Source organism: Simochromis diagramma, unplaced genomic scaffold (assembly GCF_900408965.1).
Source record: "Simochromis diagramma unplaced genomic scaffold, fSimDia1.1 OVJJ01000026.1, whole genome shotgun sequence".
Lineage (NCBI taxonomy): Eukaryota > Metazoa > Chordata > Actinopteri > Cichliformes > Cichlidae > Simochromis > Simochromis diagramma.
The window spans coordinates 9,192,079-9,206,636 of NW_024386985.1; the positions used below are offsets into that span (position 1 = coordinate 9,192,079).

General features: G+C 42.3%; 2 protein-coding genes and 1 long non-coding RNA gene across 4 annotated transcripts; 1 reads left to right on the plus strand and 2 right to left on the minus strand.

Annotated features, from left to right (window-relative positions):
• Nucleotides 1–298: 298 nt before the first annotated feature.
• Nucleotides 299–5,667, minus strand: si:dkeyp-117h8.4 (uncharacterized protein LOC572032 homolog). The gene is made up of 9 exons (XM_040040550.1): nucleotides 5,515–5,667; nucleotides 5,350–5,413; nucleotides 3,839–3,894; nucleotides 3,709–3,742; nucleotides 3,585–3,610; nucleotides 3,460–3,508; nucleotides 1,357–2,886; nucleotides 669–711; nucleotides 299–582 (listed from the first exon to the last, which is right to left on the minus strand). The coding sequence occupies exons 1-9, from the start codon at nucleotides 5,590–5,592 to the stop codon at nucleotides 570–572; spliced, it is 1,893 nt and encodes a 630-aa protein (XP_039896484.1). The 5' UTR covers nucleotides 5,593–5,667; the 3' UTR covers nucleotides 299–569.
• Nucleotides 5,668–5,959: 292 nt separating this feature from the next.
• On the plus strand, nucleotides 5,960–13,322 carry aasdh (aminoadipate-semialdehyde dehydrogenase). Of its 2 annotated transcripts, none has more exons than XR_005697084.1 (14): nucleotides 5,960–6,362; nucleotides 7,253–7,373; nucleotides 8,160–8,443; nucleotides 8,526–8,718; nucleotides 8,795–9,036; nucleotides 9,127–9,233; nucleotides 9,319–9,491; nucleotides 10,262–10,598; nucleotides 10,696–10,808; nucleotides 10,902–11,601; nucleotides 11,695–11,858; nucleotides 11,979–12,104; nucleotides 12,520–12,646; nucleotides 12,858–12,870. XR_005697084.1 is itself a non-coding variant. In XM_040040542.1 (14 exons), exons 1-14 carry the CDS (start codon nucleotides 6,052–6,054, stop codon nucleotides 13,251–13,253), a joined length of 3,399 nt encoding a protein of 1,132 aa, XP_039896476.1. In that variant the 5' UTR covers nucleotides 5,961–6,051; the 3' UTR covers nucleotides 13,254–13,322. The 2 variants fall into 2 exon arrangements, 1 of the variants encoding a protein (XP_039896476.1); XM_040040542.1 differs by having other exon boundaries at nucleotides 5,961–6,362; nucleotides 12,515–12,646; nucleotides 12,858–13,322.
• LOC120738954 lies at nucleotides 6,482–10,319 on the minus strand. Its single transcript, XR_005697085.1, has 2 exons — nucleotides 10,216–10,319; nucleotides 6,482–9,256 (listed from the first exon to the last, which is right to left on the minus strand). It is a non-coding gene; the product is annotated as an uncharacterized LOC120738954 (long non-coding RNA).
• Nucleotides 13,323–14,558: the final 1,236 nt, after the last annotated feature.

Sequence of the window (14,558 nt, forward strand, 5' to 3'; positions counted from 1 at the left end):
AAAGTGATGCTTTTTCTCACCTGTGGTGGCTAAGCTTTTTTCTTTTCCTGTTCCTGGATGTGACTAATTCCAGGTGTGTATTTCTTACCACACAAGTATGTTTTTGTTTTGCAGCTGCATTTATTTGAAAAGTAGATTTCCACATGTATTCAAAGCATTTACAATGCCAGAAAAAGCGCACACGATAAATGACCAAAACATTAAATCATCTTTATTTCTGTTATTTACTTAAGACTGTTTTGTTTGGGTTTTGGGCTGTTTGCTCAAATTTGAACAATACAGGAATATGATGTATGAATAATAAACAATAACTAAAATGACAAGTACTTTTTTTTTTTTTTTTTTTTTTTTAATAACTACATTCTCCCATTGACAATTTTATTTCAATAATGAATAGACAGAAAAAATGGACATCAAACATATATTCAAGAAATGATAGAACATATAAGAACAATTATAATCAATTAAAAATAGTTCAGAGAGATTAATTATCAGCGGGTTTCCATCGCAGAACTAGATGGTCATACATTTCATTAAATTTCATCGGCCCATCTCCTTGATGATCCCCTTCATCGCCATTTTCTGTATGTGATGGGAAAAAGGTGAGTAAGAACACATCAACCCCCAGAGGCCAAAAATATCTTGTACATAGGAATTATTTTAGTCACCTGGGAGAGTAGCCACAGGTCATTTTGCTCTCTAGTGAACTTCCTGTTGAATAAAGCATAATGATTAGGTAATCAGAAACAAGTCAAGAAAACTATGAAGATCAGATGTGAAGGGACAGACAAACTTCACAGGTGCATTGTTGGTCATTTAGTAGCTGTCATTTTTGTGCGAGTTGTATGCTACAGTGACCTCTGTCTGCTCCACTCAGTATGAGAATGAATTTTGGCTTGTACGGCCTCTCATACAAACACACAGGCGTGCTCTCTCTCTCTCCCCGAGTGGAAATTCACTCTGACAAAATACATGTCGATGGACTCTTTACATAGTTGTGATGATTAAACTTGCATAAAATAAGTCTGACTTGTAATTTCAAAACCCAAACTTTAAAGAAATATTGGGGGTTCTTACAAAGTAAGCTGACAATCAGTTTATATATTTGTATCTTCTTTAGTTTGTTTGTGTTGTCTGGGTGAGTGGTTCCTTAGAAAGCTGCACCCTAGAAAAAACATGCACAATCATGCATGCATGCATCCAAATTCAGTGGGTGTGTCCTCATCAAAGTCCTCTTCCCAAAATACCTGCCTGCACCTGATATGTTTAGGAGGCATCTTAACTGCACTTTTGTAGCTATGCAAAAATTCATAATTTGAGCACTATCACTTGACTTAAAAAAAGGATGAGGCTTACCCATGCCAGAAAAATCCGCTGCAGATTCAGCCTCCACATATTCCTCATGTGCTGGATACTGCTGGCTGCTGAACCTTTGAAACATGTTGTGCTTACTGGAGCTACCACCACGAGGCAGCTCCAGTTCAGACAAAGGGAGACCTTGCCTTAGCATCGCTCTGCTGTGGCGTTTGGACCCTGGGGAGTATGTGCAATACACTTCCCTGAAGCGTTTGGACTGTGGATGGCTGCTCCAGTCTAGGTCCCTGTGGCGTTTCCTCAGGACAGACCGGTGTGGTGACAGTGCAAGAGCAGCCAGAGCTGATGAAGAGTGACCTCTGCTGGCCTCAGAGCTTCTAGCACAGAGACGGCATGGAGGGCCATTGAAGAAAGTTGACTTGTTCTGACACACAAACTTGTGGTAAAGTTTCATGAAATCCTCATCAACTTGTTTTGGTGAGCACGAGCCAGGGGATGAAGGCAGGACGGAATCAATGGAGAGGTGTCGTACGAGCCTGCGATGACCCCCTGCTGCTGAGGCTGACTGCGGTGAGTGTGGCAGGAAGGACTGCTGGGAGTTTTGAGAGTAAAGCATCTTCGGTGGCAAAACAGGCCTTTTTGTCGGGGAAAACAGAGAGGCCGTGAGTGATCTGGGCCTCATAGGCTCTCTGGAAGTCACAGAATATTCACTGGGGCTTCTGGAAAACAAATGAGGTGATCTTCCCAGGCTGGTCACCACTCTTGCTTTTAGGGGACTCCTGTCCCTAAAGCTCGGCGCCTCCTGCCTGACTGGGGAGCCATAGATATCAGGTCTCTGTATTGCAGCAGTGAATTCTGGTGCAAGGATGGAGCTCCCAGCTGTCTCTAATAGAGAAAGACTTGATCTTTCCTCAGAGGCTTTAGCACAAGGTCGTGAAGGACTGACGCTATAGGCAGAGGCCTGGTCTTCCAGCTGGGTTTGTTTACGAGGGGACAGCTGAGACACAGTGAAAGTCTTGTTTAATGGTATCTCTTTTGGTTTAAAGGACACAGAGGAAGCAGAGAAGTCCATTACAAGGACAGGCTTATGCTGGTGCCTGCTCATAAGGTTTTCCTCCCTATCAGGAGATTGGTGCATTTCGTGCCAGTCTCTAGGACAGGTCACAGTCTGCAAAGGCGTTGTTCTGGTCCTCGTGAATTGCTCTTTCATAGGCCTGCTGGAGCTTTTCTCTGGAAATGCTTTTGTGGTCATCTTCTTTGCTTTGCTGTTTGTGTGTCTAAGTGGGACGACAAAGGTGTTGTTGAGGTTACTTCTGTTTGATTGCTGACGCCATCTGCGGTACCTCCTCAGCACAGAATCAGCGGCTGTAGAGACATGCTGCCGATCCCAGGCCCTCTTTATCCGACTAATCATACTTGGATAGAGCTCCACCCAGGAACTGCCATGACTTCTAAGAGACATTTCCAGCTCCTCATCTTGGTCTTCAGGTTGAAGGTCCACATTGGAAAAGTTTCTCTGACTCTCATCCAGTGAGCTCACAGTCAGCTGAGTCACATCACTTCTAGTCATCCCTGCGTGATGCACAAGGGGAAACAAAATTGGGAATTAGACAAATAATATACTCAGTGCTTCTCTTGGATGAACAATCTTTATATATACACTAGTGGACAACCCTCTGTTTTATTTGGAAAGTTCATACACTACCAGCTTCCAGCTGCCTCACGGGCCAGGTTACCTAACTGGGGTAACCGGATGTACTCCAAATCTTCTATCTTGGACTGCAGTTGGCGATAGTGGTGTTTCTTTTGCTCCGAGGGTTCACTGTGAGCTGGAGGCCCACTCTAATTAACCCTCGCCAAAGCTAAGAGCAGAACAAGGACTACCTTTGCCAGCTGCTGTTCAAGGTGTTGGAGTCTAACACTTAAAACTACCACAATGGTCAACTATTCATTTATCACAAAGTACAGGGAAATCAAAATGTTTGTAGAGGCAAAACTTATTAAATATATTATTTAATAATTAAAGAGAGCGTGTATGTGTAATTTAAGAAAGCAACCACGCATCTCTGTTGTGCATTTCTTTGTTGTCACAAATTTAATCCAAGACTGGAAAACACTGAAACAAAAGGATTTCCTTTTTCTTACCACCATCTTCCATAGACAGCTGGATGCTGGTATCAGATGACAAGTCCAGCTGTCAAAAATAAACCATCATTAACTCAAGTTATGCCAGATATTTTGATACAGAAGGTAATTGCAGGTATATTTACCTGAGAGCCTCCTGTGGGGTCCTGTGCTGTGTAAGAAATGTTCAAGTTGTATTAGATGAACTACACAGTGAAGCAAAGAAAAAGATGCATGTTGTCATTTAAACTCTTAATTCTGAGAAATTACCTCTTAGTGACTCCTCTCTGACATCTGTCGAGCTCTGAGGAGAAAATGTGGGTGATTAAATAGTAGTAAATGCAGCTTATGGTATTTTGTGTCGTGCATGGCTGCAAAGGTCGTTGTTAGTAACCCAAACCTTCAGTTGCAGTGAGATCACCTTCTTTTTAGATAACGTCATGTAGCTGTCAAGCTCTTGAGGACAGAAAATATACACAATGTGGTCAGACAACAAAAAAAAGTGAACATTACAGATCGTCAAATATTAAGCAGTGTTTCAGGTATCAGGCCTTCACCCATTGGACACACAAATACCTATAATTGAAATCTGGTGAAGAAGATAACAGCTGGAGGACGTAACATTTTCTTCCATTAAATACAATCAAAATCACAAATCATGCAAATTGCATCAACCACTAATATTCTAATTGGAGCTGACAGAAACAGTAAAATGTAACATGTGACATGGCCTTAATGTCCGAATGACATTAAAGGAAAGCTCTGCAGTTTTGCTTCTTTCAAATTATATCCAAACCTTTAATCCAAAATTAAAACAACACTCAAAATTAGATCTGGGAAAACAAATCATCCAGGTTTATGTTTTTTCTGGGATAGACCACCTCAAATCTCTTACTGCTGGTAAAAATCTCACCTTCAACTAATTAAAAATGCAGCAGCAAGGCTTAGCACATAGCATTGCATTACCCCCGTTCCTGGCTCCTCTCTACTGGTTCCCAGTACATTTGATTTTAAGGTTTTACTGATCACTTTTAAGATATGTTTTGATCTCGTCTCCAAGATACTTTGCAGAAATATTATCTTGTTTGTTCTTCTTTTTTCAGCTGCTCTCTTTAGGGATTATCTTTAGCAGATTATCTACCTTCATCTCAGCCAATCTTTCTGCTCTATCACATCAACCCTCTGCATGTCCTCCTTCAACACATCCTCTGTCCAGTATATCCACTATACCTCCTCTGCTCAAACCATCTCAGCCTTGCCTCTTTAAATAATGTCCAAACCACTAAACCAGAGCTGTCCCTCTGATGTTCTCATTTCAAATCATGTTCATCCAGGTGACTCCCAATGACAATCTTAACATCTTCAAATCGGCCACCTCCAGCTGTGCTTCCCGTCTTTTTGTCAGTGTCACCACCTCTAAAGTACACACTGCAAAACTCACGCACCCCAAGATATTTAAACTCATCTACCTTCCTTAACTCTACTCGTTGCATCTTCATCCACACACATTCTATCTTGCTTCTGACTTTTAATCCTGTCCTCTCCAGAGCATACCTCCACATTTCCAGGCTACTATTATCTCACTTTATTGTCCTCTCATCTCAATGTTTGTTTTCCGTTTTTCACTGTTTCTGAATTTAGCATTCTGCTTTTGCTTGTCTGTCAAACTGCTTTGCAAACTCAAAACACTTTTCAAAGATTTATAATTAAGGTCTATTGTTTTTATTGTAATAAAAGGCCCTTCAGGCGACTATTGCTGTGAATTAATATATAAATAATACTGAACTTCATTATTCCAGAAAGAAAACAAGTCCTGTGATTGATCTAGCTTACAAACGCATCTAATTAGTTAGTTTACGGTTACCTTTACTAACACAGACGATGTTATTAAAACCTTTCCGGCTTACTTACTTGTGGGGCTTATATCGTCGAGATCAACCTCTGTCCCCGCGTCCTGGTACTGAAGTTTTGAATACTATCAGAAGGAAACAGAGGTTGGTTAATTCTGTTGCTTTCATTTGCAAAACTCGCTGATAGTTACGTTCATGCTAACCGTCCATAGCCTTATTCACACACCTTGTCTATGATTTGATCCAGGGAAAGTTTGAACTTTAAATTGTTATTTTGCAATTGTGTCTTTACAAGCTCATCCATGTTTGCATATAAAATTATTTTTTATCAAAAAGACGACAAAGAAAGAGAACAGCTAAACGAAGAAGAAAAATGGCGCTTTCGATTTTAAAGATTCTACGTCACACAATAGTGGAATGTGATTGGACGGTGGACATATGGTGCCTTCCTTGATACTAGGAAATTGCGGTTGTATCTTTATTGCGTTTAATTTGAAAGACAAAATTAAAATAGAAAACTCCGGGATGTTAGCAGTGATAACACGTAGCGGTTATTGTTCATATGAAAATGACTGCAAGTATTAATAATATTTTGTAAGCAAAAATTTAAAACGACATTTAAGGACAAATTGTTGTTATGGCCGAGCTTTGGGACGAGCATTTGAAATAACCGTTCATTGCTTACTGTAAAATCCGCGTCATCAACCCTCGACAAATGTGCTTGTAAACAAATCCAGCTTCTTCTGAAATTAGCAACACTTGAATGTTTAAAAATTTTCGGGTTTTGCCAGAATGTACACCGACAGAAGATGAGCATTTGGTCACTAAAGGGCTTCTCAACATGTCTGCTCGGACGCTGCAGGAGCTGGTCGCCGCCGCTGCCTCCCTGCACGCCGACAGGCTGGCTGTGACACACTCGGTGTCCGGAAAACCATCGGCGTCCCTCACCTACAGAGACCTGGTTCAACTCGCCGATGAATTCTCTCGTGCTTTGCAAAATAACTGTTCTCCTAGGAGCGGGGTGATCGGGCTTTACTGCAGAGATGATTTGTTTGTACCTGTCTGGATTTTGGGGTGAGTGCAAACATTAGAGATCGACCTCTGTAATTTATTTATGGGCGATATTAGTTATCAGAATCAAGGAGACGGAAATTGAGGCAAAAAAAAAAAAAAAAAAAACACAAAAAGGAAAGTTGTCATTCCAAGCTACGATAATTTATATCAAAATATATACAGTGAATTCTTATTTATGTGACAGGTACAATGCATGTTAATAAAAGAGAGTACACAGAAGATTCAAGGATGTAGTAGAGTAGAATTTGCAGGTGACAGATAAGATAAGATAACCTTTAGTTGTCCCACATGTGGAAAGTTTGTTTTGTTACAGCAGAAAGTGGACAGTGCAAAGTTACATAGCAAAACTTAAAAAACACTGGAATAGAATAAGATAAGATACTGTACACAATAGAATAGAATAAAATTAAAAATAAAGAATAAAATAAAACAAATGCTATATGCAACTGAGTATAATACAACGATGTCAGAAAAGAGTATTGCACTTAGTTTTATTGCTATTGCACATGCGTGTGTTTGGTCAGTTGGAAGTCTTTGTTGTGGTGTCTGACAGCAGTGGGGAGGAAAGACCTGCAAATCTCTCCGTCCCACATCGTGGGTGCCGCATCCTGCCACTGAAGGAGTTGCTCAGTGCTGTCAGAGTCTGCATGGGGTGGGAGATGTTGTCCAGCAGGGATGACAGCTTAGCCACCATTCTCCTATCATTCACCACTTCCACTGGGTCCAGAGGGCATCCTAGAACAGAGCTGAAGAGCTGTCATATTCAGAAGTAACTTCTCATTATTTTAATATTTGTCAGTGCCTATGTGCTTGTTGTGTGTTATGGCTGCATGTGACTCACTGCTCTATAACAAATCATAACTCACAAATGACTCTGCTTTGTTTGTCAGGATCTTGCAATCCTCTGCTGCTTACGTCCCACTGGACCCAGAATCTCCTGGACTCCTCTCTGCCAGAGTCATGAACCAATGTGGCCTCAAGTACTGTGCTGTACAGACCGACCTCTTGCAGGTTGAATTTTGTCATATTTTATCAGCATTAATACAACAGCTGTGAGTAATTTTGCAAATGTAATACTCAGGCCTCACTTAACCCTCTCAGGCAGTGGTACTTCTGAGTAAAAAAAACTCATAAAATATGTATGTGAGGTAATCAGGTTGTTAGTTTTTAACTGTTGCAAATCTGCAACTCCTGCCTTGAGAGGGTTAAAAGGTTAAACCATCCAGACGATGAAAACACACGAGAAAGGCCATGGTCTTATTTATTTATTAAGGCCAACAGCCACCTTTGTCTTTCCAGATTTAGTACATAAAAATACACACAGCCGTGGAGACATCCTGAGAAAGAACCCCCCCAAAAAGACACGGAAATATAAAATAATGATAAAATTAGATATTCACAAAGCTGACACTGACCTATTACAACAAGGGCTCCACAGTGGGACTTTGATTCTGTCTGATTCTGTCCATCTAGTATAACAATCTATGCAATAGCCAATCCAAGATTCTAATTACCGGTAATTAATCCAGCTACGTAACCTGAGAACCTCTTACTAGCCAGGTGACTGTGGTTTTTGGGGTGTTTGGGTTGAATTTTTCTTTACAAAACCCAATTCAAGATCCCCTCCTGTGCAGTAACAAAAAATATTCCAAGTGTATGTTTCCTACAGATGACTCGTCTGTAATATTAAGAGTTTTTTTTTTTAATGCAATATCAGAACACCTTTGTAAATTCTTTGTTAATGAATTATGTTTTTTTGTGAATATTTCTATTGCTATTGTTTTTTTCAACTTAAAGCAATTTCAGGCAGCTCTCATCAAACACGTAACTGTGGAAGTTTGTGTGGAGCTGCTCAAGTTCAAACTGACTCTGATTCACATCGAGCCGCTGCGAGTCGCCGAGCGTGAACGAGGAGCGGGACAAACTTCATCAGTAAATGATCTCAGCGGTTCAGCTGTGGAGCAAGACGACGCTGGGCGCAGGGAGTTGGCGTATGTGCTGCACACATCGGGAACAACAGGCTTTCCAAAGACTGTGCGGGTACCACACAGGTGTATACTTCCCAACATACTGCATCTGAGGTCAGTAAGGAATCATTTATGCCTTTGCCTGTTGTAGAGTGGCATTTTCAGTCCAAGACAAATCCCTTCTCTTTCTGCTCAGATCTTTGTTTCAGATGAGGCCGGATGATGTGGTTTTCCTCGCCTCACCTTTAACCTTTGATCCCTCAGTAGTGGACATTTTTCTCGCCTTATCATCTGGGGCTCAACTCCTCATTGTCCCTAATGTGATTAAGAAAATGCCCAATCGACTAGCTGAACTGTTGTTCAACGATCACAAGACAACTGTCCTCCAGGCAAGTGTAGAGCCAGTTGTGTCTGTGAGGCAGTATTCCTTGTTTGTGCAATGCTTCATTTTCACTGTTGTCACAGGTCACGCCCACTCTGCTGTTGCGCTTCGGCCATCGTATTCTAAAACAGGACGTGCTGTCGTGCGGCTCTTCACTGCGGGTGTTGGCTCTGGGTGGAGAAGCCTGCCCGTCGCCCGCTCTGCTGGAGAGCTGGAGACATAAGGACAATAAAACCAAAATCTACAACATCTACGGGATCACTGAGGTTTCCTGCTGGGCCAGCTGTTACAGAATACCAGAGTCTCTGCTGCGGTCAAGTAACCTGTGAGTGGACCCCCGTTTTAAAATGTTCATGACTTCTACAAGTTTGTCCTACAGATGTAGGAGTTATCTAACATTACAAACATCTCACAGCACGGTGTCTTCTGTGCCTCTCGGGACTCCTCTGATGGGCACAGTGGTGGAAGTCAGAGATGAACATGGCTGTGTTGTTTCAGAGGGTGAAGGACAGATCTTCATAGGTAGGAAAAACACTGTGAGTTCTCTGCAAATTAATCACATTGAGATGAAGAAAAACCTCATGAATTCATATGATCGTTTGTGCAGGTGGAGAGGACCGAGTGTGTCTCTTGGATGATGAAGACACTGTTGTCCCTGGGACGATGAGGGCTACAGGAGACTGGGTGAATGTTAAAGATGGACAGCTGCACTACCTGGGACGGAGAGACCGACTGATCAAACGCAATGGAAAACGAGTGAACTTAGACAGCCTGCAGCAAGTAAGATGTTTTCTGATGTATGTAATTATAAGTCATGTGATTGATTCAAAAAATAAATAATTCCACTGGCTTAGCCTCATGTTAGACCAAGACTGACACATGAAGGAACACACATCACTCATGCTTTTAACATCCAACAACTTTTACGTCTTATCCAGGTCACAGTGTCAGCAGAGAAGCCCAGACCTTTGTTTCTGAGGGATGAGCTTGACCACCTCCCCAGAATACCCTCCCCAAGCTCAGTCAGAGTTGTAGCAACGTGTTTCCGAGCTAGCCAAGAAATATAATCTCTCTGCCTGGCCTGGGTCTGCTCCAGGGCCTGTTCTTGTTAGAACATGCCTGGAATACCTCAACTGGGAGGCGCCTTAGTCAGTTTCTCGAGCCACTTCAACTGGATCCTTTTTTTTTAACATACTGAAGGCAAAGCTGATGTACTGATTGTGGTAAATTAAAGGAAAGATTTGAATCCTTAACCCCCACCCTAAAGAAATCTGGTGTCTCTGTTATGAACCAGTTTCCTCACTCAGATTCACTGTTACTAAAAATAATGAAAGACTATTTTTTCAATTTATTGTCACATACACACAACAATAAGAAAACAAGAGAAAACAAGAGAAAAGCAGTTTTAGCTGATTAATAATTGCGTTTTTAAACTGGTGGCACCTTTTCTTAATGCTGTACTTTAATGTGGATACTTTTCATTAATTCTTTGTAAACAAAATACCTTTTCAACATCTTTTTGATTTTGATTTACATCTCCCCTCCTGCAGGTCCTGCTCAGTCTCCCTCAGGTGGAAGCCTGCGCTGTGGGTCTGCACCAAGGATTTCGACTTCTCGCCTTTGTCGTGGCATCCACATCTGGACACCAGAAGGCAGCTTCCACCTCCGCATCTGTACAGCAACGTGCAGAACAAATTCCCTCTGCTTGTGCTTTTGGTGAGCATGCTGAGAACCTACCCTCTTCTGTCAACCCCCCCCTGGAGGAGTCAGGCGGTGCAGACGGAGATCTGAAGAAGCTCATTCTGAGCCAGTTGTCTCTGCTGCTGCCTGCTCACAGCGTTCCTGACACGCTGGTGCTCGTCCCGGCTTTATGCCTGACTGCTCACGGTGAGCTTTAGACACGCTGTCACTGCTGAGGAGAAACAGCAGCTAATTCATTCACCACTTTATCCATTCACCTTTCTAACTGTCGTTTTTTTGATAGGCAAAGTCAACATGGAGGCATTAGTCAGAGTTTATGAAAAACAGAGACAGTGTTTAGAGTCTTCACAGAGAAATCGCAGTGAACTGAGGCAAATTCTTCAGACTCTGTGGCGGGTATTTTCATTTTTGATGACAACATTCATGCTCTAAATTTAAATAAACCGTTGTCTCCTTATGTTCATTCTCTTTTAAACTATCTATCAACAGGATACTTTAAATCTTGCTGTAGATGTTACCGTTGACGAGAAGTCCAAGTTCCTGTTCAGTGGAGGAGATTCTCTGAAGGCTCTGCATCTCTGTGAAGACATCCTCACTGCTGTGGGAGTGACCTCACCAGAGCTCCTGGAGGTTATACTTGATGGGACCTTCTCTGACATCGTGAATCATGTTGCCAGAGCAAGAGGAATCTTGGAGCATGAGAACAGCCAGTCAACGCCGTCTCAGGCCAAGAGACGGCACGTCGAATCCACGTCTCAGGTACTAGAAAAGAGAGTGCGCAAAGACTGGACAGCAGCTGAGAGTCTGCAGGTGGAGAAACAGGCTGTGAAAGTCATAAGAAGAGGGGGCGAGGTGATAGAGATGAACATCAGATATACAGAAGATGATAAAACAGTGCAGAATCAACTTCTTGGAGAAAGGGAGTCTTGTGGAGAAGCTGATTTGGGCCTCAGTCTGAGCTGGTCCTCAGACACAGGCAGATGTGTGGACGCCTCCCCGGTGCTTCTAGTACAAAACAGAGCTGATCACAGGTCAGATTTGTTCAAAGCAACAGTGTTTATCGGCTCACACTCCCACAGGATCCAGGCTTTAGACGTCGCCACCGGAAACCTAATGTGGGAGCGAGTTCTTGGAGACAGAATCGAGGCCTCTGCTGCCGTGTCTCACTGTGGCGCCCTTGTTGTAATAGGTAAGTGTCAGCTTTGTGAATACCTAATGTTCAGGAGGTTTTATTACTTTATATTTCTATATCTTTTTTGGGGGTGGGGGGGTTCTTTCTCAGGATGTTATGACGGCTGTGTGTATTTTTTATGCACTGAAACTGGAAAGACACAGTGGGTGTTTGAGACGGGAGATGCTGTGAAGAGCTGTCCTGCTGTGGATCCTCTCACTGGTCTGGTGGTAGTGGGCTCACACGATGGGTACGTTTACGCCCTAAACTCAGAGGTGAGTGCTCGATGCAAAGCGACACAAGGACTCGAATGATTCAGAAAAGTCACAGATTGATGGTTGCACTGGATACCTGTCTGACGTGTTTGAAGCAGACGCTCTGTTTTCTGTTTTCAGGTTCAGAAGTGTGTTTGGAAGTGTCACTGTGGTGGAGGAGCTGTGTTTTCTTCTCCACGTCTTCACGCGTCACGCCGTCAGGTGTACGCGGCTTCACTGGGAGGACGCCTGCTCTGTCTCAGCATCGTAAGTGAAGGTCGTTTTGCCATTTGGTGCACAAGTGGAAATAAGAAAGGAAGAGGCACGAGTCTGTTTGAATCACAAATTTTTGTAAAAATATTTCTATGGTGACTTTGAGGGTGTTAGTTTAACGTTTAGAATGAGAAAGCTCTTCATCTTTCAGCTGTTCCTTTTAGGAGTGGCCACGGCAGATCATCTGTCTCCATCTCACACTATCGCTAGCATCCTCCTCTGTCACGTCAACCCTCTGCATGTCCATCTTCACTACATTCATGAACTTTCTCTGTAGCCTTCCTCTTTCCCTTATGTGCACATTTGTCTCAAAAGAGAAATTTGCTACTGACTATAAAACATTAAAGAAAGACAATAATAAGAGTGATGGCTCTATATGTCTCACGTGTGTTTCTCTTTCCCAGGACAGTGGAGATGTCTTGTGGTCTTACTGCAGAGACACTCCTTTCTTCTCCTCACCAAACTGCTTCTCTGAGCACGTTGTGATCGGCTCGGTTGATGGACACATCTGCTGCTTCAGCAACACAGGGAAACTTGTAAGGAGCTCACTTGTTGTTATAGATTTTGCATTTTGTAAATGAGCGATTTTTGGGGGTGTTTGGGGTGTTTTTTTTACATTAAAGTCACAACCATTCATTACGACAACATTCAAATGTACTCGTATGGTGAAAAGGGGGGAAGGGGCCTGGCTATTTTCTGAATCCTCTGTGTAATTCATAACTGTATGACCCTTGTGTGTATTTGCAGCTGTGGCAGTTTCTAACAAAGGGTCCAGTTTTCTCCTCTCCATGCGTCACGTCAGACCAGCAGAGACTTCTGTGTGGATCACATGACGGTTGCCTGTACTGTTTGAATTGTGCAGATGGCTCTTTGGTTTGGACTTTTCAGACGACAGGCAAGGTGTACTCCACCCCATTTGTGTTTGACGGCTCAGCTGTGGGGAGAAGGGGTTCACTGGTGGGCCTGGCCTCCACTGACGGCACAGTCTGGATCCTGGATGGAAAAGACGGACGGATGTTGGCCTCGCATACCTTTCCCGGGGAGCTGTTTTCATCCCCGGTGGTGTGGGAAAGGTCACTCCTAGTCGGATGTCGTAATGACTATGTGTATTGTCTGAGGCTGAGTGTAAAAGAGGAAACGTAGAAGGATATAATTTATTTTTGTATTTTTAAAAAAACAAAAAAACAAACAATAAACACAACTTGTTTGTCAGTGAAGTGAGGTGTTTTGGGAAATAGGATTTTTAAGTCAATTCTACTTGTTTTCTGAGATCCATATGTCTTGTTACACGTTACAAGCTTAGTTGAGGCATTTTTTTAGAACTCATCAATCTTTATAATTTCAAAGGGAGTCCACATCCCTGATGTGACCATCTCAGGCATGCACTCTGCCCCACCCACTTTCCGTTTAAACCAGGGTGGTGTTGGGGCCCGCCAAAACACACAGAGCTGTAAATGGAAACAGCTGTGCTGATTACTGCACGTCGCAGGTCACTGGGTTACACTTACACTGGGACAAATCTAGTGAACATACACTATATTGCCAAAAGTATTTGCTCATCTGCCTTCACATGCATATAAATGTTGGAGGAGAAGCCCTAGCTCACAGTGTCCACTCTGATTCATCCCAAAGATGTTCTGTTGGGTGGAGGTCAGGCCTCTGTGCACCATGCTTTATGCACCTGTAGCCATGGAAGTAATCGAAACACTCGAATTCAGTGGTTTGGATGGGTGAGTGAATACTTTTGATGATATAGTTTACCAAAAGTATATCAAAACCATTTTTAGATTATGTCCCAATTAGAATAATGTAAAACAGAGAAGGAAGCGAGCTAAAACAGCTTGTTTCATTCAAATATGAACTCAAGGGCTGCACCGAGACTTAGCAGAAAGGTAAATGGATTAATTTGAATTATGAATCATGTAAAGCCACTTCAAGAATAGAAATATGGAGTTGGTAATGAGCATAGTACTTTCCCCTTCGTGATTTTGAACAGTATGAGACGGCAGTTCTGTGGTTCAGACATCAGTATTTAATTTACATTATTCATAACATTTTGTATCTTTTTTTTCATATCTGTAAGTGGGACAAAAAAGTGCAAATAATACCAAACATTTTTTGTTACATACAACACTGCGTACACTACACTATTGTGCACGACCAAAGTTAGAAACAAAATGACAGTGAGTCCACCTCTTTTAGGGCCCTCTTTTTGACCGAACCTCTGGCAATGCCTTTCACTTACATACAGTACATACTTACATAGATACAGATCATTAAGTGAGTGGCAGGAAATAAGAATCAAGTTTTTTTTTTCTTCATAGAGGAAATGTTTACATTATGTAGGATCATATCACATTTAAGAGAAAGTGATGGCGCAAGCCTACTAAGACGAGCGTGTTACAGGAGGACAGCTATAAGAGTCGTAGGTCTACAGCTAGGAGGTGT

What these genes read in the sequence shown, in the direction of transcription:
- si:dkeyp-117h8.4 (XM_040040550.1), bottom strand. Translation starts at nt 5,592, where the DNA reads ATGGATGAGCTTGTAAAGACACAATTGCAAAATAACAATTTAAAGTTC. An exon ending in CAGAGAGGAGTCACTAAGAG is followed by an intron (nt 3,611 to 3,708) that starts GTAATTTCTCAG and finishes TTTCTTACACAG; the next exon opens with CACAGGACCCCACAGGAGGC. An exon ending in ACCCCACAGGAGGCTCTCAG is followed by an intron (nt 3,509 to 3,584) that starts GTAAATATACCT and finishes TATTTTTGACAG; the next exon opens with CTGGACTTGTCATCTGATAC.
- aasdh (XM_040040542.1), top strand. Translation starts at nt 6,052, where the DNA reads ATGTTTAAAAATTTTCGGGTTTTGCCAGAATGTACACCGACAGAAGAT. An exon ending in TGAAGGACAGATCTTCATAG is followed by an intron (nt 9,234 to 9,318) that starts GTAGGAAAAACA and finishes TCGTTTGTGCAG; the next exon opens with GTGGAGAGGACCGAGTGTGT. An exon ending in TTCTTCAGACTCTGTGGCGG is followed by an intron (nt 10,809 to 10,901) that starts GTATTTTCATTT and finishes ATCTATCAACAG; the next exon opens with GATACTTTAAATCTTGCTGT.